This window comes from Marmota flaviventris, chromosome 13, assembly GCF_047511675.1.
Source record: "Marmota flaviventris isolate mMarFla1 chromosome 13, mMarFla1.hap1, whole genome shotgun sequence".
Lineage (NCBI taxonomy): Eukaryota > Metazoa > Chordata > Mammalia > Rodentia > Sciuridae > Marmota > Marmota flaviventris.
In genome coordinates, this window is record NC_092510.1 from 60,841,608 (window position 1) to 60,867,186 (window position 25,579).

Here is a 25,579-nt window from a genome sequence, read left to right on the forward strand (position 1 = left end):
TGTCATAAATCAGTGAATCAAGAAGAAAAACACTATATTAGAAAAAGTGGGATAAAGTTTACAGAATAATTCTCAGCAGAAGAATATCCAGTAAAGATGATTACATATTTTTAAGTATCATAATAAGAAAAATCTTGAGACCTAATGACCTTATGACAAGTGAGACTTAAATTATGATATTTTTATCCCTATAATGAGCTATTAGATAGTCATTAAAAATTATTTTAAAATATATTTGAGAAAAGAAATTCTTCTTTTTGGTACTAGGGATTGAACTTAGAGGCACTTAATCACTAAGTCACTTCCCTATCTCTTTTTATATTGCATTTAGTGACAGGGTCTCGCCAAGTTGCTGAGGCTGGCTTTGAACTTGGCAATCCTCCTTCCTCAGCCTCCCGAGCTTCTGGGATTACAGGTGTACCACCACACTTGGCAAAATTCTTTATAATATAGCCTTAAGAAAAAAAAAAGTGTAACCTCAACTTAACTTATAAACATGCATTTATATGTGCATAGAAAATAAAGTAGGAAGAAATGAATATACCACAGTGTCTGTAATATTTTTTCTGATATTCACACAGATGGCTTTGACTAACTCAGAGGGTGCTTAAAGCTGATGCTTAAGTTAACCGCGAACAACAGATAATTCTTAGTCCTATGTTTATTTTGGGGGGCAGGAATAGCTTTGTTAAAATCAGTACCTCATGTTTTCAGAATTTTCTAGAGTTTTCGGGTGTATTATCATATCAATTTAGAAATGACTTTTCTGACATCTTCTTAGATATACTAAGCTAGGATATCTTTTTCTTTTTTTTTTTTTTTCATGAAAAGAGAAAACTGAATATTCTTTAATGGCTACACAAACAAAAACCAACTAAAACAGAAATGAATACAATGAATTTAATGAGTAAAATTTGTCTATTATATTAAGAGTATATCTATATCTTTTTCTTTTGTTCTAATAAGAATTAATGCTTGTTAATTATTTACAAAATGAATCTGACATTGCCACTTATTAATGTTTGTATTTTCAAAAATAATAATCATCTTAAAATATGCAAACAACAAAGTAATGGAGTTCCTGTTGAATGTCTAAACACTGTCAATAGTGTTGTGTCTATCTTCTAGACTTTTCTACTGTGCATTTATTTATAAACAATCAAATACATATGCACATATAATTTGTATGGTTTTGGTCTGTTCCAAAATCAGAATAATACCACGTGCATTGATATTCTTTCCATTTTTTTTATTAGAGCAATATAGTTGTACATATTGAAGGGATTTGTTTTAACATTGGTACATGCACATAATATATACATTGTTTTGCATCTCTCTTTTGTTTCAATCATATATTCTGAATATATTTCCATGTGAGTACATATCTATCCATTAATGTATATGGTTTTAATTTATACTTTCTTGTATATATGTTCATCTGGTGAATGAAAAGAAGTAGAAGTTATTTGAATAACTCTCAAAATTATGCTTGCATAAAGCAAAAGAAAAAATCATTTACAAGGTTTACCCAGCCAGAGATTTAGCATTTTCTTCTAGAAATCTCTCAGGTTAACGCTGCAATCATTTCATCTGAATTTGTAGTTGATATTGTTTCTGTGTTCAATGTTTTCTCTGGAATGTGTACTGTTATTGGCCCCTTACCCCAAATAATTCCCACGCAATTTTCATAATCTTTTAAAGAACTGTGTTGTTTCATAGAATTAAAAGTCATCAACTAACAGAATTAAAAACAACCAAAATGAATGGCAGTGGTTATATCCAACCCCTATCTAAAATTTCTACGCCATATTTTATCTACTATTGTAAATTTTACTCTTTATTAGAGAGAGAGTTTCAAAAAAGAAGGTACGAAAATAAACAGAAGGAGGAGGAATATTTTGGAACAGTTTCAAATTGTCTTTTATACTTTCCCATGCCTGAATATACTTTATGAACTGATGAAAAAGGAGTCTTGTTCTTTCCTCGGAGTATGTGCTGTTATACTGGATTTAGCTGATCTGAAGTAGAGATTACAAATGCTTGTTGAATGATATAAGCTCTTCAGTAATTTACATGGCCATGTTGTTATGGAATCATAACCATTTTTTTTTCAAAATGAAGATTTCCTCCTTTTTTATTTTAGAGATAATATATATACCCACTATTATACCCAAAACACCACTTTATATAAAAGCAGAAAATAAAAGTCAACTGTTACCATTAGGTAGAGCTAGCCATTGTTCCTATTCATATAAGATCTTCCAGACTTTTTTGTTTTATTACAATTTTTTAATTTTATAAACTGTTTAAAAAAACTGCTTTTTTATATGCTACAACTTATTCAACTTTTTCCTATGATAGACGTTTAGCTCTTTTCTAGTTTGGAGATATTTTAAATAATATCTACACATAGAGTTTAAAATTTTAATGAAATATATGATATGTACATAAATTTAAATATTCAAGAAATTTATTATCTAATAATATTGAATAATAGTATTTATTATTCCATACAGTAAAAATGCAAGGAATATTTTACTAATTATGTAGAATTTTAAGTTTTCAAATTATCTTTGCAGTCTCATAATAGTAGAAGGACTGTTTTTTACTATTTTAATGAAAGTAAAATCTTTTTGTTTAGTTGCCCCCTGGAACAGCAAGACCAGGTTCTCGTGGTGGTCCTTTGGGGACTGGTGGTGTTCTGTCATCTCAGATCAAAGTTGCTGATCGTCCTGTAACACAGCAAGGTTTGAGTGGAATGAAAACTGGGATGAAAGGTATTTGTTTTATGAAGATGAGTATATTTTGTACAAAAAGTATTACATTACCATATAACCAAATCAGAATTAGAACATAATTCTTGTTTGATTCATAAAATTGTTGTGAGATAAAAACAGAATAAATATGAAAACACATTGTAAACTAGTAAGTTATAAACATGAGTTATTTTGATATTAATTTTTCTGAATATTCATATTTTCTGAATTCAAAATCATGTAGCAATATTCTGATATACTTTTTAGTAGTTTTCATATAAAAGTGATGCTATTAAAATATTGCTATTTATAATCAGTGAGTCAAGAAATATTACTTTTTTCCTAATAATTAGAAAGATCCAGTCTTTTTTTTTTTTGGTACTGGGGATTGAAATCATGGGCACTGGACCACTGAGCCACATCCCCAGCCCTATTTTATATCTTTATTTAGAGACAGAGTCTTACTGAGTTGCTTAGTGCCTCGTTTTTGCTGAGGCTGGCTTTGAAGTCTCAATCCTATTGCCTCAGTCTCCCAAGCCGCTGGGATTACAGGCATGTGCTACCACTCTGGCTCCATTCTAATTCTTTTTTTTTTTTTAATCTTTTTTTTTTGGTGGGGTTCTTTTTTTTGTCTTTTTTTGGAACTGGGGGTCGACCCAGGGCTTTGCGAATGCAAGGCAGACGCTTTGCCACTGAGCTACATCCCAGCCCTCCATTCTAATTCTTAAATAAGGAATGAAGTCTAGCAAATAAGTCTCTTCTGAATCTCTCATTATGCATCTATTTAGAAAATCATTAGAAAAATGAATGCATATTGTGTATGTGGTATATATAAACAAACCTTGGTAAACTTTTTTTTGTGTGTGAAAAGTTCTTTTCTTTTATTTTGACAAATGGCTGGGGATGTAGCTCAATAAAGGGTACTTACCTAGCCTATGGAAGCCCTAGGTTCAACTACCAGCAAAAAAAAAAAAAAAAAAAAAATCATTATGTTCTTTATTGTGACAAATGGTTTAACAGGGAAGAAAATATTCTGCTATTACAAAATTAATTTTAAGATACATAGTACAATTGACCCTTATTATTCAGTGCTTTACATCTGCAGATTCAGTCAACCACAGATCAAAAATAGTTGAAAAAAGCTGCATCTGTACTCAACACATACAGGCTATTCTTGTCATTAGTCCCTAAACAATATAGTGCAACAATTATTTCTATGGCATTTACATTATATTAGATACTATAAGTAATTTAGAGATGATTTAAACTACATGCAATGATACACACAGGTTATATGCAAATATTAGGTCATCTTGTATAAGAGACTTGAGAATTCCTGGATTTGGGTGTCTATACAGGGGTCCTAGAATCAATTCCCTACAATGGCCTTGAGATGACTGTACTTTTTATAATAATATGTCATGACTTTTAGTAATTATCAATACTATAAAAAATGAAGCAAAATTATATAGTCGTTCAACTAATCTTTAAAATGTATTCAAAGTAATTTTTAAATGTTTAATGTTACTTATCAAAAAACATTAAGGATAGAAACATACTTAAATTTTCTAGAGAATATGTCAGATATTTATCTTATATAAACTTCCTTCAAAACAGACCAAGTGTCATTTAAAATGGTCAGTTTCTATGAATATACTTCAAAGCCTTACATGAGAGTTCAGATTGTTACCACTATGCACCATTATCTGCTGTGACTTTTGTTCTTTCTTGTTCTAAGTCCCATTTCCAGTTATTACAAGACATTTTTCCTTTCTACTAAGAACAGACATTACAGGCAGTACTTTCTAGACTTTACTTCTCACACTTTGCAAGGCATTTCATCCCTTATAAAATTTGGAACATTTAAACCTAGAAATACTTTTTTGGGCTTGTTTGTTATTGTTTTGTTTGCCATGCCTGGAGATCAAACCCAGATCCCTGAACTTGGCTAGGCAAATACTCTACCCCTGAGCTATGCCCCAAAGCCCTAGGAATACTTTCTTCATTCTACTGAAATGTAATAGCATGTATTTATTTATTTATTTATTTAGTACCAGGTACCAGTGATTGAGCCCAGGGGCACTTAACCACTGAGCAATATCTTCAGCTCTTTTTTATATTTTATTAGAGATAGGATTTCACTAAGTTGCTTTGAGCCTCACTAAGTTGCTGAGGCTTTGAAGTATATTCAAGGCTTTGAACTCTCCATCCTCTTGCTTCGGACTCCTGAGTTGCTAGGATTACAGGCGTGCACTACCACGCCCAGCTAACATCATGTTTTTAAAAGTCTCCTAAGAGAAATTCGGAAAATTGTTGTCTCTTAGTCACATTTAGGAATATCTAAAGTCTCCAATATCTAATAGTCATTTGTAATACTCAAAATTAAGTAAAATAAAAATTAATTTCTTTAGTAGCACCAGCCATTTTTCAAGTGCTCAGTAGTTGCATGTATCTACTCTTAATTGGACAGTCCTACTATATTTTGTTGTCAGAGAAACTTCTTTGGGGAAGCTCTGTTTTAGGCTCCCTTATGCCTAGTTTCCATTTAGCTAGCCTGTACTATGAATCTACTATCTTAATAGTCTCACCTCATTCCATCTTTGTGGTCTTTTTAAAATATCATGATTCTAAGATACTAGTTCTCTTTTCTTAATGTTTGGTGGCAGTAATGAAAGCTGTCTGAGAATTATGATGTATAATTCTGGTTGTGCTTTGGATTTTTGCTATTTTGCTGGCATTTTGAGACTGAACACTAACATTTAAACATTTTTTCAGGTCCCCAGAGGCAAATTTTAGACAAATCTTATTATCTCGGACTTCTTAGGTATGTTAAATAAACATGTCTTTCTATGAGTGATCATGAAGTTTTATCTGTGGTTCTTATCATAATAATTAGGTATCTGTTGATGCCTAAGAATTATTTTTTAGTTTATCAATTTCTGGTTTATTTGGCTATTCTGTAAAATATATACGATAATAGAATTAGACTGAGATATAAAATTTTATGTATTTGCATATATATGAGCTATATATTTTGTCTCAGTCTGTTTGTACTTCTATAACAAAATGCCTGAAGTTGGGTGATTTAATAATTATGTAAGTTTATTTCTCTTAGTTCTGGACATTAGGAAGTCTAGGATCAGTGTACTGGTAGGATCAGTGTTTGATAAGGGGCTGGTTCAATAGATAGCACAATCTAGGTGTCCTCTCTCTCACATAATTAAAGAGAAAAACAGGGCCTACCACTTCCCTCCAGCCCTTTCATAATATAGTACCTAATCTTATTTATGAGGGAAGAGCCTTTCTGGCCTAATCAGCTCTGAAGCTTCACTTCTTAATACTATTGATTTGGGGACATGCACATTCAAACCATATCATAAAGTTTACTGTTTTCATCTGAAGATAAACATAATATTCTAAACTTTTTGGTATTCTGAAACATAACATTTGTGTTATTGTAATGTCACCTGTTTTACCTAATAAAAAAGGAAAAATCTATGGAGGGCTGGGGTATAGCTCAGTCGGTAGAGTGCTTGCTTCACATGCACAAGGCCCTGGGTTCAATCCCCAGACCACCAAAAAAAAACAAAAAAAAAAATCTGTATACTTTTTTGTGACACCCTAATCAGTAGAGGGTTTTAGATAAATGTATGTTTGGTAAGTTACTACAAATATGACCTAATTTTAATTAATCCATAAGCTTTGTCATATGTCTCTTAAGTGTGAAGCACTAAATTAAGAACTTGTCAAATGTCCAGCTCCAAATTGAGAACTTTTTGGTCATTTTCTACCTACCTTATGCTTGGATTTCCTATTGTTCTATCTACATTTTCCAATTTTACTTTATTTTCCTATTGGCTCCTCATCTGTATCTTCTTTCTCTCTTATTTCCATTTAATTTAATCCATTCTTCTATCATGCCTTAAAAGCCTTGTTTACTTTCTTAGTTCTTGATTCTTTTGTTTCTTAATTACCTGGAGGATCATTTTGATTCTCAAATTCCTAGGAGGCCATCTTTCCTTAAAACTAAGGTTAATAATAAAGACAGTAAGTCTGTGAGATGTATAATGTCTCTGATATTCAGTGATATTCTAATCAAAAGAAAAAAAGGAAATAAAACAATGCCTGCTTATTGCATTGCCTCCTTTTAGGTTTTGTGCTTCTGCATCAAAGAATATTTATGTTAGTATAATTGTTTTTCTAGAGCATTAGTTTTCAACTGGGTTGATTCCATTAGTAAATATTTGGCAATTAAAAAAATTTTTTTTATAGTTGTAGATGGACAGCATTTTGTTTAATTTTTTTTTTTTTTAATGCGGTGCTAAGGATCGAATCCAGTCCCTCACACATGCTAGGTAAGTGCTCTGCCACTGAGCTACAGCCCCAGCCCATATTTGGCAATTTTTATACACATTTCTGGTTGTCACAATTGGGGTTTTTTACTGCTGGCATCGAGACCAGGGATGTTTCTATACATACTGTAATGCATAAGATAGCCCTCTACCACAAAGTTATCAGTCACTGTCCTAAAATGTCAGTAATGCCACTATTGAAAAATTGTAGCAGTTTTAAGAATGACAGGAATCTACATCTGTTTGACTAGGCTTCAATTCTCTTCCTTGTTGACCTTTCTTAATAATTAGAGAAACTATGTCAGTTTCTTATCAGTTGAGTAGAATTAGACGAGATAGTCCTTATTCTTAGTCAAATAAACCATTGAAACTTTTTTCTTAGGGAATTTCACACTATTTATATTATTGCATATTTATGAAAAGTTTGTTTTGTTGAACTAGAAAGTCTTTTTTTAGGACTTAATTGGTTTTATTAATTATCTAGACTTACAAAAGTGATGGATACAATATTTATAGAGCTGAGGAAATAATCTATCATGACTGTATGTTACACTGTGGATAGCACAAAAACATGAGGGTATATTCTATTACTATTTGTGACCTGTAGTCCATTTCAGGAAAGTAGTTAGTTATGTCATTGGCAGTTAAGTTCCAAATACATCTTTTGTGGTTTTATCTTATGAATACAAATGAAAATTCCAACCTTGATCATGTTGGAAATAGAATTATTCATTAGTTGTAACTATAGACAATCTACACATATATATATGAATTTTGTAACTAGAAAGCCTTTTCTAGATTAGAAGTATGGCTGACGTTCTTCTTTCTTTTCTCTACAGAAGTAAAATAAGTGAACTTACAACTGAAATTAATAAACTTCAGAAAGAAATAGAAATGCATAATCAAGAGAATTCAGTGTATTTGTCATATGAAAAGAGGTAAGTATCTTTGCAGTTAAAATATGAAAGATATTTTTATGTACTCTTACTACTGAATAAGTATTAATTTAGTATTCATTCAATATTACATATCCATAGAATATGAATTAGTAGTTATCCATAATGTTTACATGAATGTATTTATTTTATGCTTTCAGGGCAGAGACTTTAGCTGTTGAAATCAAAGAGTTTCAAGGACAACTAGCAGACTACAACATGGTATTTGCTCTTTTCTGAGAGAATTTGCTTTGAATATTTTCATTTTTTTTTTTTTACAGCTTAAGAATACATGAATATATAGTTGTTGTGAAAGATTCAATCTATAAAATATGTAGAGAATAAAGTGCCCCTTTCTTCTCTCCTTCATTTTCCTCATCAGAAATTATTTGGCTTACCAGATTGATATGTATTCTTCTAATATGTTTTAAAACACATTAATTTATGAGTACACAAACACACATGCGTTTCTTTCTATAACAATACTGAAATAATAATTTAATAGCTAGAATTTACTGGGTACCAACAATGCCACTGCTTTGAAAACATCTTTACCCTTTTATGGAATTTTGCCATCATGAAATTTTTAAAATTTAATTATTTAGCACACCAATTACTTCCATCTGTATGTTTTATTGTGTGTACATTCTGTCAAATAGAGTATATTTGACACCAAGGATCCTTTCCAATGTGAACTTCAAGAAAAAACAGTTGCTTTAGAACTACTGATAACTGCCTCAAGCCTTTGGGTGTTGTTGCTTCCATGAAAATTTTCATTGTGAGAATTTTCTTTATTCTGACTCTTCGGAACATTATACAGCAGTGGTGTCCAGATTTAAAGAAAATAATAAACTTTTATCTCACTACTCCTATTAAAAATGATTATATATATTATGATATATCTACTTTATATTGTTATATTTTGCTTATCAATAAAATTTTGCTGATTATAGTATATGTTAAATCTTAAATTTTCAGAACCACACAATCCATAACAAACATTTTGTAACATCTCACGTTCAGTAATATTTTCTTTAGTAAATGTTATTGTATTCTAAATATGAGAGAATATTCTTATAAGATGGGGAATGACAATATATAAAAGTAATTATTAGTTATGCCGAAATGTATTTGATAAGTTACTTAATAAGCTGGGCATAGTGGTGAACACCTACCTGTAATCCCTCCATCTCATGAGACTAAAGCAGAAGGATCACAAAATTTAAGCCAACCTCATCCATTTAGCAAGACACCCTATCTCAAAATTAAAAGGGCTGGTCATGTAACTTAGTAGTAAAGCTCCTGTGGGTTCAATCCCTTGTCTCACCTAAAACAAAAAGAAAGATCTTAATAATGTATAAAATATGCTGTTTATAGGTTTAATGAGCTAATACCCAATAAATAGAAAGCACTTAACTAGGTGTCTAACCTATAGTTAGCATTTAATAAATACTAAGTCTTACTAGCACTTATGTGTATAACAAATGAGAAAATGTGATGTATACTGATATATATCCTATATTAATAAAGCTTAATCTTTTGTCATCAATTACACTTACACTGTTTGCTTTTAGTGTTTAAATAATTTGATTTCCTGTCTGGTTCCAGTACTTCCTAAATTTATCTGTAAAATCTGGACAATAGTATTTTCTTCATAGAGTAATACTAAAAAAACTAAATAAGTTAGTACATGTAACAGTATTTGGCACAAATACTTTGTGCTAGCTATTAATATCATTGCCTAACTTTTTGAAGTAGGCTTACTATTGTGTCGTCTATGGATTCCTTTGTTGATTTTGTTTTGTTTTTTTTAATTTTTAAAAAAAGAAAGCTGGGCTGGGGATGTGGCTCAAGCGGTAGTGCACTCGCCTGGCATGCGTGCGGCCCGGGTTTGATCCTCAGCACCACATACAAACAAAGATGTTGTGTCGCCGAAAACTAAAAAATAAATATTAAAAAAATTCTCTCTCTCTCTCTCTCCCTCCTCTCTCTCTTTTAAAAATAAATAAATAAATAAATAAAAATAAAAAAAGAAAGCTATTTTTCAGTAGTGTAAATTTGAAAACCTGTTAATGTTCTCTCCTAGGGAAAAAGTAAGAGAGTGATTAATCTGGCAAACTTTAGTCTTTTCTAATCTTTCTGTCTTTTCAGAGCAGACAAAGCTGTTTAAGGTACGAGTTGCAGGAAGAGTATTTCATTATTACCTATTTTTCCACACTAAAATGTAGTTTACTTTTTGGCCAAATGCATAATATGTATTTATTTAGTTAGCTCAATATTTGTTTTTATCTTCAAAGATAAGATGCTTTCAAGTATTGGTACTTAAATTACTACTCATTATGTGTGATTGAATTACTTTGATTATGAATTGTACAGAATGTTAAGACTAACAGAATGTGGGTTTTTTTTGTGTTTTTATTTTTAGTTGGTAGATAAACTTAATACCAATACTGAAATGGAAGAAGTAATGAATGATTACAACATGGTAAGAGAATTTATAAATATAAACAATAGATTTATAAAAATAGTATCCTCAAAATAAAGCATTTATATCTAGAAATAGTTTGGTAAAATCTTTTAGGCCTTAGAGATGGACATTACTTTGATTCTAAATATCACTGTTATAGATGAACCCCCTTAGTTGCTCTTTTTAAATTCCTCCTATTGAGTGGCTCCTCCAAATAGATGCTTCACTGTCTGTCCACAAGGCTCTGTTTGAATTGGCCTTGTACTCAGCCTTAGAATGTCTGCTATATTGCTTGTTTATAGATTAGTTAAAAATACTTCAGTTTTAATTTTTGTATAAGTGGAGTTGATTACTCAGTAGAGATAAATGATATCTTTTTATAGTTTTAAGGGGAAAAAATGAGTAGATATGATGCCAGATGTTCTGACCTTTGATTGGTAAATAAAAATTGTATTTAGATTAACTATTTGGTAGAAAACAACGAAATGTTCATAGCTAGCCTATTTTGATTATAAACATTAGAAAGAAAATAACATAAAGCTCATAACTTATATAGCTTATAATTTATTTATATAACCAGAAACTATTCGGTAAAAACATAGTTTATAAAATGACCCTTCTAAATTTAAGATTCTAAAACCATGATAATTTAGTAGATTATTTTTATGTTTAGGATACAGAATAATTCACATATTAAAAACTGTGCTAGAAATAAAAAGAACTTCTTCATGTGCATTGTCAGTTATTTGGGATATGTCCACATTCTATTCTAGATTTGCACAGGTCGTGTCAACTAGGAGTACTCACGTAAATACTGAGTGATGTGAGACAAACAACCCATGCTGGTTCTAAATTCTTCACATTATTAATCATATGTTTATTGAAAACCAGTAAATTTTTAAGATGTTTTTATAAATGAAGGTTACATTGGATTATTTAATAGATCACTGAAGAACAATGAATATTTTTGGCATGAGATTATGATACTTATGAAAACAGCTCTTTCTTTTTATCTCATGGTGTTCTTTGTTAAATGAAACAATTACTGTAGTTTTTTCTGGATCTTTGTGGCATTAGGATTATTATTATAATCTGTATTTGGTTCATAACCAGAATAACCTTTAAAGAAAGTATTCAGTTTAATGGTTACATTTTTATAACTAACTTCTCTGTGTTAACTATTTCTTCAGCTTAAAGCTCAAAATGATCGAGAAACACAAAGTATGGATATCATATTTACTGAAAGACAAGCGTAAGTTTATTCTATTTAAAATCAGATTTATAAATGAGTTTACTATGTAGTTTAACTAGTGAGTTATTTATTTCCTTATAGAAGTTTTAACTTTTTTTCTATTGCCTTTTTAAATTAAAAATAAATATTTGCAATGGAAGTTTTATTTTTGTACATGTTATCTTCATTTACCACTAAATTACAAACTTCTGTATGAAGAAAATGACTATATAGATTATATATAAACAATTTCTGCTTCTAAGAACCTAAAATTAATTTGAAATAAGAATTTTATTATATCTTCCATTTATAATTTTAACCTAGAATATTAATTAGATTATGATATTTTAACCCCAGTTCAACTAAAAATTCATTAGTAGACTATTTAAATTTTTATTAGCATTGTTGATAATTATATTAGTATTCTATATTATATTTGTAGGTTATCTGTGTCTTTATAACCTATCTAAAGACTAAATACTAGCTAGCTTTGACTTTGTTATTAACTGTGACAGTGACAGTAACACATACAAAGATAATGAGTAGACATGATGTAATTATTTTTCATGAAATTTTGGGCCCTAATTAGATTCTTTATATTACAACACAAACATAAAAGATGAGCTATTTTTGTATAAACACACATATAAGCTCATTCTGGACCCAAAATGTATTAATATAAATCTGTTTGAGAGCAAGGATAATTACTAACAAAAATCATGAAATTCAGTAATAACAAATACACTGTCATGTTACTTCTGCATAAACAGTAAATATTTCATGACAGAATACTGAAATACAGTAATAAAACATTTGAAAGGTAACTATGATTTTTTTATTGATTAAAACAAAAGTTTCTTTTTCTCCTATCACTTGATGCTATTGTGAAGTACTTTTTTTTTTTTTTTTTTTTGTACTAGAGATTGAACCCAGGGATGCTTAACCAGTGAGCCACATCCCCAGTCCTGATAGCTATTTATTTATCTATTTGATAGCTATTTATTTATTTATTTCGTATCAGGGATTGAACCCAGGAACATTTAACTACCAAGCCACATCCCAGCCCTTTTTATTTTTATTGGAAACAGGATCTTGTTAAGTTGCTTAGGGTCTTGATAAGTTGTTGAGCCTGGCTTTGAACTTGTGATCCTCCTTTTTCAGCCTCATTTGCCTCTGGGATTATAGGCTTGTACCACTTTACCTGGCTTGTAAAGTGCTTTCTAAGAAATTGAAAATATTGGCAGTTTCTTTTCTTACGCAAAGACCTATTTTTTTGAAACCAAATTCTTACTTGAAATCTTCCTCCCTCCCTCTTTTTTTTTTTTTTTTTTTTTTGCTTCTCTATCTGTTACCCTGGTTTGAAACCATTTATCAAATATTTATCCTAAGTTTACCAAAAAAAAAAAAAAACTTAAAAAAATATAAAAACCTTAAAGAATTTAGAACATTTGAGTCCCCATTTATCCCATTATCTGAAAAGTTATATAATACCTCAATCAGATATATCAATATTATAACTAAATGTTTTGCAGATTTTTATCCGGGAATATATTCCCAGATTTAAGTTTAAAAATACCACAGTTTTAATGTGTTTGGTTCATTTGATTAAAGAAAAAAAAATTTTAAATATCATAATTTGTCCTGAGATGTCACCAGTTTCAAAATTATATTTACAGTTTGCATTTAAGGTTAAAGTAAAATAGATTCTTTTCTCTTTTAAGCAGAAATTTAAATTAAAGGAAAATCTATTTATATGAAGTTTACTTTCATATGCACTGAGGATATATTTATTTCTTGTGTTAAGATGTAAAACATCTCAATAACCTAAGAATCTGCCTTGACTCTGCACATTCAGAGAGACCAGGAAATGGCAGATTTCCTATTTGTACCATCATTTAGTGTGGCATGAAAATCTGGTTCATTATGGGAAACTTATCCATAACAAGCCGGTTATTCTTGTACATGCTTAAACTAATGATTCTCTTCCAATTCTAATGTCTACATTTCCTAGTTTGGGATTAGTCAAAATCATTTGCTCTTTAAAACATATGTAACTATAATTTTACACCCATTTATTTTTCTTTATTTAGTTAGATATTTATTGAATACGTAAAATATAATGATAAAAGATTCTTGGATTTTAGAGATTAGATACAACCTTTGTTCATTTGTAATTATATTTTATTTTATTGTGTTTCTCAGATATTAATAATTGCACCTTATAGTTAGCAAAGATAAGATAGAATGATAGCTTATTTAGGAAAAAGATGCGTTGTATCCCTGTAATTATCTCATTCTTAAAATTGAAGTTTAAGGCAATGGATAACATATATTAGACAAAATGTTCATATTCTTTATTGAAAATATGCTTCTATAAACACAAGCAAATATGTATTATAAACTTTCAGTTCTTCTATTTCAAAGGATATATCATCATAAACAGATTTTATTTCCCCAGAGTAGATATTTTCCTCAAAGTAGAATTTGATATGTATATAGCTTTTAAAATGACTATTTTACAGATCATGACAAGATGTACATTTGTAGTCTCTTTTTTCTAAGGAATTATCAAGTACATACACATTTAAAAAACTTTATTATAGAGAAATTTGAACATACACAAAAATAGTATACCTTTATGTACCCATCTCCTAGCTCTTTCAGCATATAAATAACCCTGTTCATCCACAGCTTTCGCTTTACATTTATTATGATGAGGAAAATCCACATTTCATCCATAAGTATATTTCAGTGTTTCAGAGATCTTTATCTTTTAAGATAACAGATAAATACACTAATTTCTATGTGTGGAATATTAAAATTACAGATTTTACTACAGTTTTTAACATCAGTTAGCATCAATGAGTTGTTAAAATTATATTTGCAGCCGGTTGATTATAAGGAAATTGACAATAATGACTTTAGATGAACTCTTCCTTTACAGTCTTAGGGCTAGTGTTTTGCAGAGTATGTTCTTTGGACTATTATTGTGCTATGAGCTCTTAGTAGTTGTACCAAGTAAATAAATTTGAAAAATTCTTAATATGTTTCTCTTGAATAATGAGAAAGCAGTTTAGCTTAGTAAAGTCTCAGATAAGTTCTATATTATATATCAAGGGATCTTGTTTCACTTCTTTTAAACACAGTGTTTTCTATAGTAATTTGACCATGCACCCTTTAAATTTTCTCTTTTCTTTTTATATTTATTTATTTGTGTGTGTGTGTGTGTGAGAGAGAGAGAGAGAGAGAGAGAGAAAGACAGACAGACAGACACATACACACAGGGGATTGAACCCAGGACATCATCCATGCTAAGCAAGTGCTCTACTACTGAGCTGTATGTATCCCAATTATTTTTAATTTTTTATTTATTTTGTACAGAGATTGAACCCAGGGGTGCTGAACCACTAAGCCTCATCCCCACCTCGTTTTATTTTTTATTTTGAGACGGATTTTTTGCTAAGTTGCTTAGGACCTCACTAAATTGCTAAGGCTTTCAGTGAACTTGTTATCCTCCTGCCTCTGTCTTCTGAACTGCTGGAATAACAGTTGTGCACCACCCCCGACCCAGCCATTTTTTAAAATTTTATTTTGACAAAGGGTCTTGCTGAGTTGCCCAGGCTACCTTGAATACAGTCGTCTTATCTCAGCCTCCCAAGTAGCCAGGATTACAGGTGTGCCACTGTGCTTGGCCCATGTACCTTTTTCTTATCCTATAAATACTTCCGAATGTCTCTCTGGAGGTTAGTGTTCTAGAAAACAATTTGAGAAACATTGCTCCATGTTATCAGCTACCCATGGACCAACTAAAGATTCCTTAGTCCCAGCACAGATTCATTCGAATAATCTCCCAGAGAGAGGCAGAAATGTGTGTTTTTATAAATAGAATTCATAAATAATTGTGATGCCCACTTGAGAAGCCACCATGGTACTAAATTGTGCCAATTTGGTGGTAGCCTTTTTTTCTGATTGAAATCGGTAGTAATCATTAAGGATTATACCTGAACACTGTGCTTAAGTTTCTACTAAGTTTTGAGTAAATATGTTTTTCTAATTCAGGAACCATTAACATAAAATATTTTTCAATACCATGAAATTAGTCTGTGAGCATAGAACTAATCTTAGTGTGTAGTCGAAGTTCTCTGTTCTTTAACTCATGACATAAATCTAAAATATTTTATTTTTTTAATGACTGGGACTTTAGTATAATTTAATATGTCCTATATCACAAATATGTGTTATTGTGAGAATATATTCATTTATTTAATGAATAATACACTAGCTGCCTTTTTACTTGTTCTAAGTACTGCTGAGATTAATAATGCTAGCATTGTAGATTAACTAATTGTGTAACTGTTAGCTCTAAGAGTGTCAGTTACTTCATTTGGCCCCCCTTGCTCAATAAGAAAAACATTTTTATGATATTTGTGTATATGATATTAATTAAGACGAAGATCTACTAGCTCCAATTTGGTATGTTTTACATATCCAAGTCTCCACATCTAAACTGTGAGTGGTCTGATATTTTATCAGCAGTCAAACATTTTAAAATTAATTTTCTTCACATAGTTCATGGGTATCTATATACTTATCTTCAATAAAACCATCATCTTCTGCCACAAATGAATGTAACTGTTCAAATATTACTGTAGTGTCTTCAGAGTTTATATCTCCTATCTGTGGAAGAGAATTTGAATTTCCAGGAAAACCATCTTCGTAGGTTTCTGCCTCATGCTCTTCTAGGCGACGATGATTGTAACTAAGCAGAAAATTATACCATATTGGGCATTTGATAGCAGTTAAGATGAGGAGTGAAGTCATAAGTGCAGTGACAACAACACCAACAAGAAAAACCCAACTTTTTCCAAGAGGTTCATGTTCTTAAATGGAAGAGAAAGAGATTTGGTTAAGTTGATGAAAAAGATATGTAATATTCCTATTACTCTCCAATGTTGGTACACAAAAGTTACTAGTTACTAAATAAAAGATATTTTATAGTATGGTGAAATAATACCTTTTCCTAAAATAATTACAGTTTGGGCATCCTTAATCTGAAAATCCAAAATGCTCAAAATTCCTTAAATGGAAAATTTCCCATCTGACTTAATGTGACACATTAGTCAAAGCACAGGTGCATTAAAAATATTGTTTAAAATTATCTTTAGGATATATGTATAAGGTGTTTTTGAAACAAATGTATTTCATATTTACACTTGGCTTCTATCTCATTATGTATATGCACATATTTCAAAATTAAAAAAAAAAATTCAAAATTCAGAACACTTCTGGTACTGAGTATTTTGGATAAAGGATACTCATTCCTTGCCCACTTGTCTTTGCAGGTATTGCTACTCATTCACATAAGACAAGTATTGATTTGCATACATTAAAAAATTATAATTTGCCTCAAATAAGTGAAATAATCAACTGTGGTATCTGGGTGATAAGTAAGAGAGCCTACATTGAATTCTAGTACTTTGTAAATCTTTCATTGAGATGAGGAAATGTTCTTTTACATTGTTGATAGAAATTCAAAATAAAGAAATAAAGAAAGACTGTTTATTTTTTATAACACCTCCAGCAATATTAATATTAAAAACCAATACATTACCTGAATTTCTTGTGAAATTGTTTAAAGAACTATTAAAAGTTGAATTGCTAATGGACTGAAAATGAACATAAAGATCTTCAGTTATAGATGAAGCAAACTTTGAGTAGCATTCAGCCATATAGGGTACTGTTTTGATATTGTAGCACTTCAGGCTGTGTGGATAGCTACACATGGTGATGTTCTCATTTTCTGGTAAATAAGAGTGAATAAATTAAGGCTTATTATAGAGAATAAGAATGGTTAGCAACATTTATAATTATCTATATTTTTGACATGTCTATCATTATTAAGGATGTTATAACGAGGTCTTGATGTGTTTGCGTAGTAACACAATGAGGGGTGATACACATTCCCATTACTTTATAAAAACAGTTTAAATGCATTAACTATTTATATATTTTAGTCTGTGTTTATAAAGATTTTATGATTATGATAGTGGCTACAGTCTGGATCTCAAGCAGTGTTTGGTTTGCAGTTAACAAAGTAAGACACCTTTTTTTTTTAACCTACTCTACAACAAGATATCTAATAATAAACAGGAAGTACTTAAAGAAAAAAAAATTGGTCTTATGTATTGTCTCTGCAAGCCCAATACATTTAAATTTCTTTATAGTCAGGGGGTGGGGCATGGAGAGTAACTCTTTAGAGATGGTTTTTTGGGGATTTTTTCCTTCTTGCACAGCACTGGCAATCAAACCCAGGACCTCATGCTTGCAAGGCAGGTACTCCACCACTAAGCTACATCCCAAATCCCCAGCTATTTAAATATTTTTTCCTGCTTTCCTTTAACAGAAATTTTATTTCTTGACTTTTTGGCAGTGCTGGGATCTATTCTGGAGCCTTGCAAAATGCTACAACTTTAGCCCAATAGATAGTTTTTCTTTCTTTTTTTCTTGTCAGTATTGATTATTGAACCCAAGAGTACTCCACTGCAGAGCCACATTTCCATCCTTTTCTAAATTTTAATTTTTAGGCAGTGACGAAGTTGCCCAACTGGCCTCAAACTTTCGATCCTCCTATCTAAACTTCTCTAGTTGCTGGAAGGCATTACCACACTCAGCTGGATTTTTTTGTTGGTTGTTTGTTTAAACATGAAAAATATTTTTCTAGGGCAAAATGCCAAAAGTTAATCACATTTTAATTTTAATTAAATGATGATACCTTACCTAGTATCACATTTGATGTTTTCAACCAGTTCTGCAAATTGAATAAACTACAAGTGCAGTTCCATGGATTTCCATATAAAATTATTAATTCCAGATGAAATAGTTGTGGTACATCAAAGTAGCTTATCAAATTTCCTTGCAGATTCAGAAGTTTCAGGTTGTTTAGCGGCATAAACATGTCAGGATTTAGTTGTAATATTTTGTTTTGGCAGAGATGTAATTGTTTTAGTTTATTTAGGCCTACAAATGCATCCTGTTGAATAACATAAATGGAGTTTCTACATATATTTAAGATTTCTAGATTGGAGAGGTTACTGAAACTACTATTATGTAAGATAGTGATATTGTTCTGAATCAAATAGAGCTCAGTAAGTAAAAAATACTTCTGTAGCACCCTTGTGTCTGTAACATTCAAAGTAATTTTGTTATAACTGAGATCAAGGATAGTAACATTATTATTGATACCCACTGGAATCAAAGAATAATCCTTTTCAGTGAAATTACATTTGACTTCCTAAAAAAGAAAAAAAATTAGAAATTTTATTAATCAGGAAAAAATAATATAATTTCTCAAAATTTCATATTCATGCACTTTGATGTTGGAAGGAAATCATTTTAGAAAAAATATCTCTCATCTTTAGGCATTGTAATGTGGAAAAGTGAGTGTTTTTAATGATGAAATGGGGAAGATCAGGGAAATTCTAATAGAATAAGTAAGTAAATGCTTGTAGTATGTTATACAGATATCTTCCAACTGTAATTAATGTAATCATTACAGAGAGAAAGAATATTGATATATTGCTGTTTTATGTGTAGAAATATTACATAATTTGGTTAACTTAATATTTTAACATGCAAGTTAGGCATTTCTAGGGGAATTATTTAAAATGTATAATTTTTTAAAATCAGTGGAGATAACAACACATAGCTAGGGCTCTTAAATAATTAAAAAATAATACCCAATTCAAGCTTTGTTGGGCCAATAGCTAAAAGTTTCATATTTTAAAAGGAAATATTTTGTCTTATATCAGAAATTGAGCATCTGTGAGTAAATTTAATGAGCCACACAACCTGAAGTGCTTTCCTTCTGTGGATATAGATACAAAGGAATAGTATTGTTTTGCCTGTCTTTGCAGTTGAAATTTCCTCTATAATTTTAAGCTGTGGTTTTTATGTCTTGGAACTAATCTCAGATTTTATAGTGAAAATTTACAGATTTCTTCTTTCATCAACTTTTAAAGAACTCAATTTAAAAACAAAGTAAAGATTACCTTTGTCAAGTTAGGATGACTCAGATCACAGATTTGAATATATACAAATAACTAAAGAATAGTTTAGGGATCAGATTTTGTGGTGGTGGTGTTTGCCTTTAGATATTTTAGACATTTCTCTTGATTATAAAAACTTACTATTTTAGAAGTCTGGCTTTTGTCCGATAATAATAGCATGGAGAAGGGCCAAAACAAGACTGTGATGCATGTGAATTTCATATTGCAGGCCTGAGAGAAGAGAGTATTTCATCTCAGTAAATACAAGAACTGTAAAGATTATTGAGAACATATGGATTTTTTTTTTCTTTTAAATCTCTTTTTTCTTAAGATACATAGAATAAGAAACAAGTTCATTGCTATTCCCCATCCCTGCACTCTGATCTTAACAAAAGCTCCTGTGGAGAATGACAATATTTTCTAAGTTGTCTCATGAGATCTTTTGAAAGAAACTTTAAAGTACATTTAAATTTTTACTAAATATGTAAAAAAAGAAAGTCCAGAAGAATGTATATTTATGTGTATATGTGTGCTTGATTATATTCATGTATTGCTAATTCTTGAATTTTCAATTTTAGGTGTTATTTGTTGGTGTTAATCCATTGGCTTATATCTAACTGTGGGAGGTGAAAATCTTTAGCTTTCTTTCAAATACTCTCTATCCTACTCTTAAATACATCATTGACTTCCAAATATAGTCACTTGTAATTTTAGATGGCTATTCAGCATTTATGTTATCACAAGTACATATAAGTTATCAGTGATGAGCCACGTAAGAGGATTACTTTCCCATTGCTACATGGTTTTTTTACTCTAAATTAATCAGACTGGTTTTTTTTCTTTTTTAAATGAATTTATGTTCACACTCTCTCATGGCAATTCTCTAGTTAATGCATTTTAGATATTTAATCTCTTTCATTTGCTTACAAGAGCTACCATGCTTTAAGCTAGAGAAACTGATCAATGGGCCTTCTTTCTACATGGTTGTTGACTTCTGCCCTTATCACAGAAATTCTCTTTTGCCTGCTTTATTGGATTCCTGTTTTTCTAGAATGCCCTTTTTTTTTGGCTTATTACCTCATTTCAGTGGTGCTTCATAACTTCTGGAAAAAGTACATAGGATGGAAAAATTTTTTTTGGACCTTGAAAGATACTTTGGCTAGAAATTGAATCTAGATGGGAAATAATTTTTCCTGAAAATGTTGATTTTCTTGCCCCATTGTCTTTTGAGTTTCAGTTGTTACCTTATTTTACTTATTTATCCTTTTAATGTACCTTGCCTCTTCCTAACCCTCAAAGCTTCTAAAATCAGTATTCTAGAATTCATGATTCTGTGTCTTTGTGACAGTCTAATTTCATCAGTTAAACTGGGTACTTGATTGTTACTTTGAATCTGGAAGCTGTATTTCTAATTTCTGGGAATTTTTCCATTAATAATGTTGACAATACTCTTCATCACTTTTTTTTTTTCCTCCAAGTCCTGCTTCTCTATGGAGAACTACCTTATTATGTATTAAACCTTCTGGAATGATTTTCTTTCTACTCTCCTATATTACATCTCTTATGTTTTGAAGCATCCTCAATTTTTATTCTCAAATTCTGTTAAAGATTGCTATTTCCTGTCTTCTTTTTAATTTTAAGAACTTTTGTTCTCTCAATATTTTCTGCAGCAGTATCTGTTGAGTTTCTTGCCTTTATTATTGTTTTGTGTATGTGTGCCTTTTGTTGTCTTTTCCCTTAAATAGAATATGTGTCCCCAAGCTATACTTTCCCAGTTTTTTGGAGGCTTTGTTCATATGTTAATATTTTGTTGTGAGGTTATGTAGAAGAGTGAGGAACTGAAAAGCTGATTGGAATTAGCATTTCAGAGTGAACTTGCTTGACTGTTTTCTTAAGGAATCCATAAATGTCATTAATTTTAGATTTTTTTTAAAGATTCTTTTAGAACAAAGGTTTTTGGGTTTTTTTTTGGTAGGATGATTGAACCCAGAGCCTTGCACGTACTAAGCAAGTTGAACCTAGCCCCTCCTCTACTTTCAGAATACCTGGTGCTGCCATTTCTGGACCATTCAAAGTTCTTGCAGAATATAAATCAAGTGGCTTTTCAGTGTTTTTCCATTTGCTGACTTGGGAAAATTTTGCTTTCCCAGTCAATTTCTATTCATCTATTAACTTTGTGCTTTGTAAGTTTTATTGTTATTGTACCCTCTGTTATTTGTGTCATTGTGAATTTAATACTCCTTTTAACCTTTTATTTATTTTTTCCAAGTTTTGGACAGGAGTTGTGTTATTGGCTGCATTTCATATGCTATTTTTTACCAAAAATTGCCATTTGTTGCAGAATGCTATTCTTATTAAATCATTAACTTTCCATTTAATCATTTTATTCATGATCTTTGTTTCTCATTCTGTTTTCTCAAAGTTGACACTGGAAATCCTTCTGCAAACAAATTTTCTGATTTGAAAGGGTATGAATACATCCTGTCATTAGGGGTCTTTTAAAGTTTAGTCTTTTAAGCCTTCTTAGAGCATTTGTAACAGTTAAGATGCTTCCAGGAGAATATTTCAACAAACCTGGAATTAGAAAAACTAATCTTCATGAGAAGATTCTTTTCAAATTACTAAAGTTTGTTCTCATTAGCAATAGGAATTTATTATTTCAGTGCTAGTCTATTGTAGTCAACGTACTCATTGCCTTCAGTTCATTGATTTGTTTAACCTTATTCCCCATCTACTCTCTCTTTGCATAGTTAAATTTGTTAGAAAAAGCTATTTGGCCTCCTAGATTTGATGCAACTCAAATATAGATAATAATAGAACCGTTTTTAGAGCCAGAAATGAGTTTAAGCTATCACTATTCCTGTCCATTGACCATAAAGGGAGATGCCTAAATTTAAATTTACAAAATATATTTTATGTGTGTTTAATGATCTCTATGGATAGTTACACATCCTCTTCAATGGTTTGTTGCAGTATTTCTCAGTGGTGTGGTAAAGTTCTTACTGAAGTTTCTGGTGGAATGGAGAGATGAGTAAGGGAGAAGTGCTGTTTTTCAGATATATATAGTAGATAGGGGTGATTAAAGGAAGCAAATAGACTACAAAGAAAACTGAATTTAAGGACTTGATGTGGAATAGAAGCAGGTGAAGAAGGAAATAAAGGAAGGTAGGACTGTGAGCGTACATGGAAATGTAAATAGGACAGTCTTAAATTTATTTGCTGTGTTTATTATCTTTTTAATAATAATTGTTTTCTCTAGTGTGCTAAAAAATAAAATTACAAGACTTAGAAAAAGAAATGTTTTCACTGGCACAATGGCACTTATCTGTAATCCCAGTGACTTGGGAGGTAGAGGCAGGAGGATTGCAAGTTTGAGGCTAGCCTCAGCAATTTAACAAGGCCTTAAGCAACTTAGCAAGACCCTGTCTCAAAATAAAAAATAAAAATGGCTGTGGGTGTAGCTCAGGGGCAAAGCACCCCTGGGTTCAATCCCTAGTACAAATAAAGAAAAAGTAAATGTTTTCCTTCCTCTTGATAAATTCTAGACTTAAAAACAGCATATGCTCAGTTCAAGGTTCTGTACAAGGAAACATTCAACAAATCTAAAGCATTATTAGATCTAAAGTTGTGAAATACACTGAGCCACATATCTGTGTGCCTTTTGAGAGCGGGAAAAATTTTAGAGACAGAGTGACTATTGATCATCACGACACTGAAAGGCAGTATTGCTGTCTGCCTTTAAGAAATCATCTCCGCAGAGTGGCAAGTCAGAAGATTATGAAGAAATTGTTCATGAGTCAATGTACACTTTCAAAAAGTTGATTTAAAAAGAAAACAGTTATTTTCTGTTTTTCTTCTTTTGGAATTTTTCTTCTCATTTTGAAATATTATTTTGAGTTTTATGTAATGATTATTTAGAACTAATAAAAATAGAAACCAAGTAGAATATCAGTTTTTAAAATTATTTCATAAAATTAAGAGCCCTTTTACATAGCTTACAATGTACACTTCACATAAAAAAAAAGAGCTTTAGACAGGAAATGATAAGTTATAAAAAAAGAAGTCATATTCTTAATGAGGTTTAAAGTACAAGTTCAGGGATTTTGTTATTGATGTGTTACTATATGCCATGAAATAAATGGATGTTACAATTATATAGGTTAAATGAAATCCATACATAATTTTCTCATTACCTGCTTTAATTATTTGTGCCAGAATTCAGTGTATTTGGAGTAAGATGGTAATGATTGATGGTTAACTTTATTCCTGTCCTTACCAGTTTTATAGATTATTTTTGTTTGTTCTTGGTTTTGTGTATATGAGTGCAAATTTAAAAACTTGAAATGGAAAACTTTAAGGAAAAAAAACACAAGTAAGGATAATAATTGTTTCCCAGTTTCAATAGTTTCTATTAGCGGTTCTTTTCCTCTCGCACATTTGTTTTTCAGTTAAATGCTCCATTAATATTATATTTCAAAATAAAAAGTTTATGAATTTGAGTGGATAGATTTAACCTTTTGTTCTTCAAAGAAAAAATAGTTACTTTATATTTCATTATAATTTTATTTGGGAAAGATTTCTTGGTTGTGTTTTAGGTTTATATTATTTTTGAGGTAGACCATGTGAAAATATAATCACATTTTCTGCTCTTTCATTACTTATTAAAGGCAATGATTGTTGTACAGATTTAACACAGTTAATTTTTAAAATTCAGCAACAACCAAACCTATAAATATATATCATCTTACCTTTACTTTTTCCTTTTGTCTCTGAGACTGGTGTGCTGAAGAAATTTATTCGGTTTCTTCTACACCATTAGAGCTGGGCACAGAGGAGCTCACATAGAAAAAAGTATGTCATATGATTTCACTTTGTCTTAACCTTTGTACCCAGTGAATAAGTGATTAAAAAAAAAAAAGCTGAACTTCCTTAGCAAAAGATTGACTAGAAGAAAAATTTCTTCTTTGACTTTTTCAGTGCAACAAGGAAGGGGCTTGCTTAACCTTTTTTTGTTTTTTGGGTACCAGGGTTGAACTCATGGACACTCGACCGTTGAGCCACATCCCCAGCCCTATTTTTTTTTTTTTTTTTTTGTATTTTATTTAGAGATAGGGTTGAGACAGGATGACTGCACATTCAAAGTCAGCCTCACCGCACTAAGCAACAATTATGTTTCTTACTCTTCAAAATGTTATCAAAATATTGACAAATTGACAATTTAACTTTGTGACTTAAAGTGTATGATATTGAGAAGGTTTTTTTTTTTTAAAGATATATTGTTTCTAAAGTAACTTGTTAGTCCTAAAGCTATTTTGTATTTAGAAAGATACAAATTGAAAAAGTATAACACTATGTTTGGATTCCATTTCCTTTCAACTTGTTATTTACTCATTTTTATGACACCTTCACAGGTTGTTTTACTGCCAAGTTAAAATAGGAGCAAAGTGCTCAAATTACCAAAAGACCTGTCAGTTGGCCATTATATGACCTTCAGAAAATCAGTTACCTTCCTTATGCTATAATTTCCTGTCTGTAAAATGGGAAACTCTACAACATTAGTTCCCATCTAACTATAGTAGAATAATCACGAAATTTAGAATGATTTAGTTCTAAAAGATTGATACTATGGGGCTTTTGTATCCTTGCTCAATAAAACAGATTTAAACAGATGATACTTTCTGCTTAGAAGTTCTGTGAACTCATATACCTATGTAAATTGTAATAACAGCAAACGCATTTGTTATATTATTGTAATTAAAATTCAAAGGGAATGCATTAGTTATCTGTCTCATT

The 25,579-nt window shown here is 30.7% G+C and overlaps 2 protein-coding genes across 3 annotated transcripts in view; one reads left to right on the plus strand and one right to left on the minus strand.

Annotated features, from left to right (window-relative positions):
• The window catches only part of Ift74 (intraflagellar transport 74), a 70,011-nt gene that overhangs the window by 5,429 nt on the left and 39,003 nt on the right, over positions 1 to 25,579 (plus strand). For both annotated transcript variants that reach the window (XM_027930989.2, XM_071600441.1), the window contains 6 exons: positions 2,642 to 2,777; positions 5,532 to 5,580; positions 7,948 to 8,046; positions 8,205 to 8,265; positions 10,469 to 10,528; positions 11,701 to 11,762. In XM_027930989.2, the coding sequence (XP_027786790.2) occupies positions 2,642 to 2,777; positions 5,532 to 5,580; positions 7,948 to 8,046; positions 8,205 to 8,265; positions 10,469 to 10,528; positions 11,701 to 11,762 (467 nt within the window). The remainder of the gene's footprint in view (positions 1 to 2,641; positions 2,778 to 5,531; positions 5,581 to 7,947; positions 8,047 to 8,204; positions 8,266 to 10,468; positions 10,529 to 11,700; positions 11,763 to 25,579) is intronic.
• Positions 16,027 to 20,008, minus strand: Lrrc19 (leucine rich repeat containing 19). Its single transcript, XM_027930990.2, has 4 exons — positions 19,928 to 20,008; positions 18,519 to 19,032; positions 17,353 to 17,541; positions 16,027 to 16,621 (listed from the first exon to the last, which is right to left on the minus strand). The coding sequence occupies exons 1-4, from the start codon at positions 20,006 to 20,008 to the stop codon at positions 16,293 to 16,295; spliced, it is 1,113 nt and encodes a 370-aa protein (XP_027786791.1). The 3' UTR covers positions 16,027 to 16,292.

What these genes read in the sequence shown, in the direction of transcription:
- Lrrc19 (XM_027930990.2), bottom strand. Translation starts at nt 20,008, where the DNA reads ATGAAATTCACATGCATCACAGTCTTGTTTTGGCCCTTCTCCATGCTA. An exon ending in AAAGCCAGACTTCTAAAATA is followed by an intron (nt 19,033 to 19,927) that starts GTAAGTTTTTAT and finishes TTTCTTTTTTAG; the next exon opens with GAAGTCAAATGTAATTTCAC. An exon ending in AACATCAAATGTGATACTAG is followed by an intron (nt 17,542 to 18,518) that starts GTAAGGTATCAT and finishes CTTATTTACCAG; the next exon opens with AAAATGAGAACATCACCATG.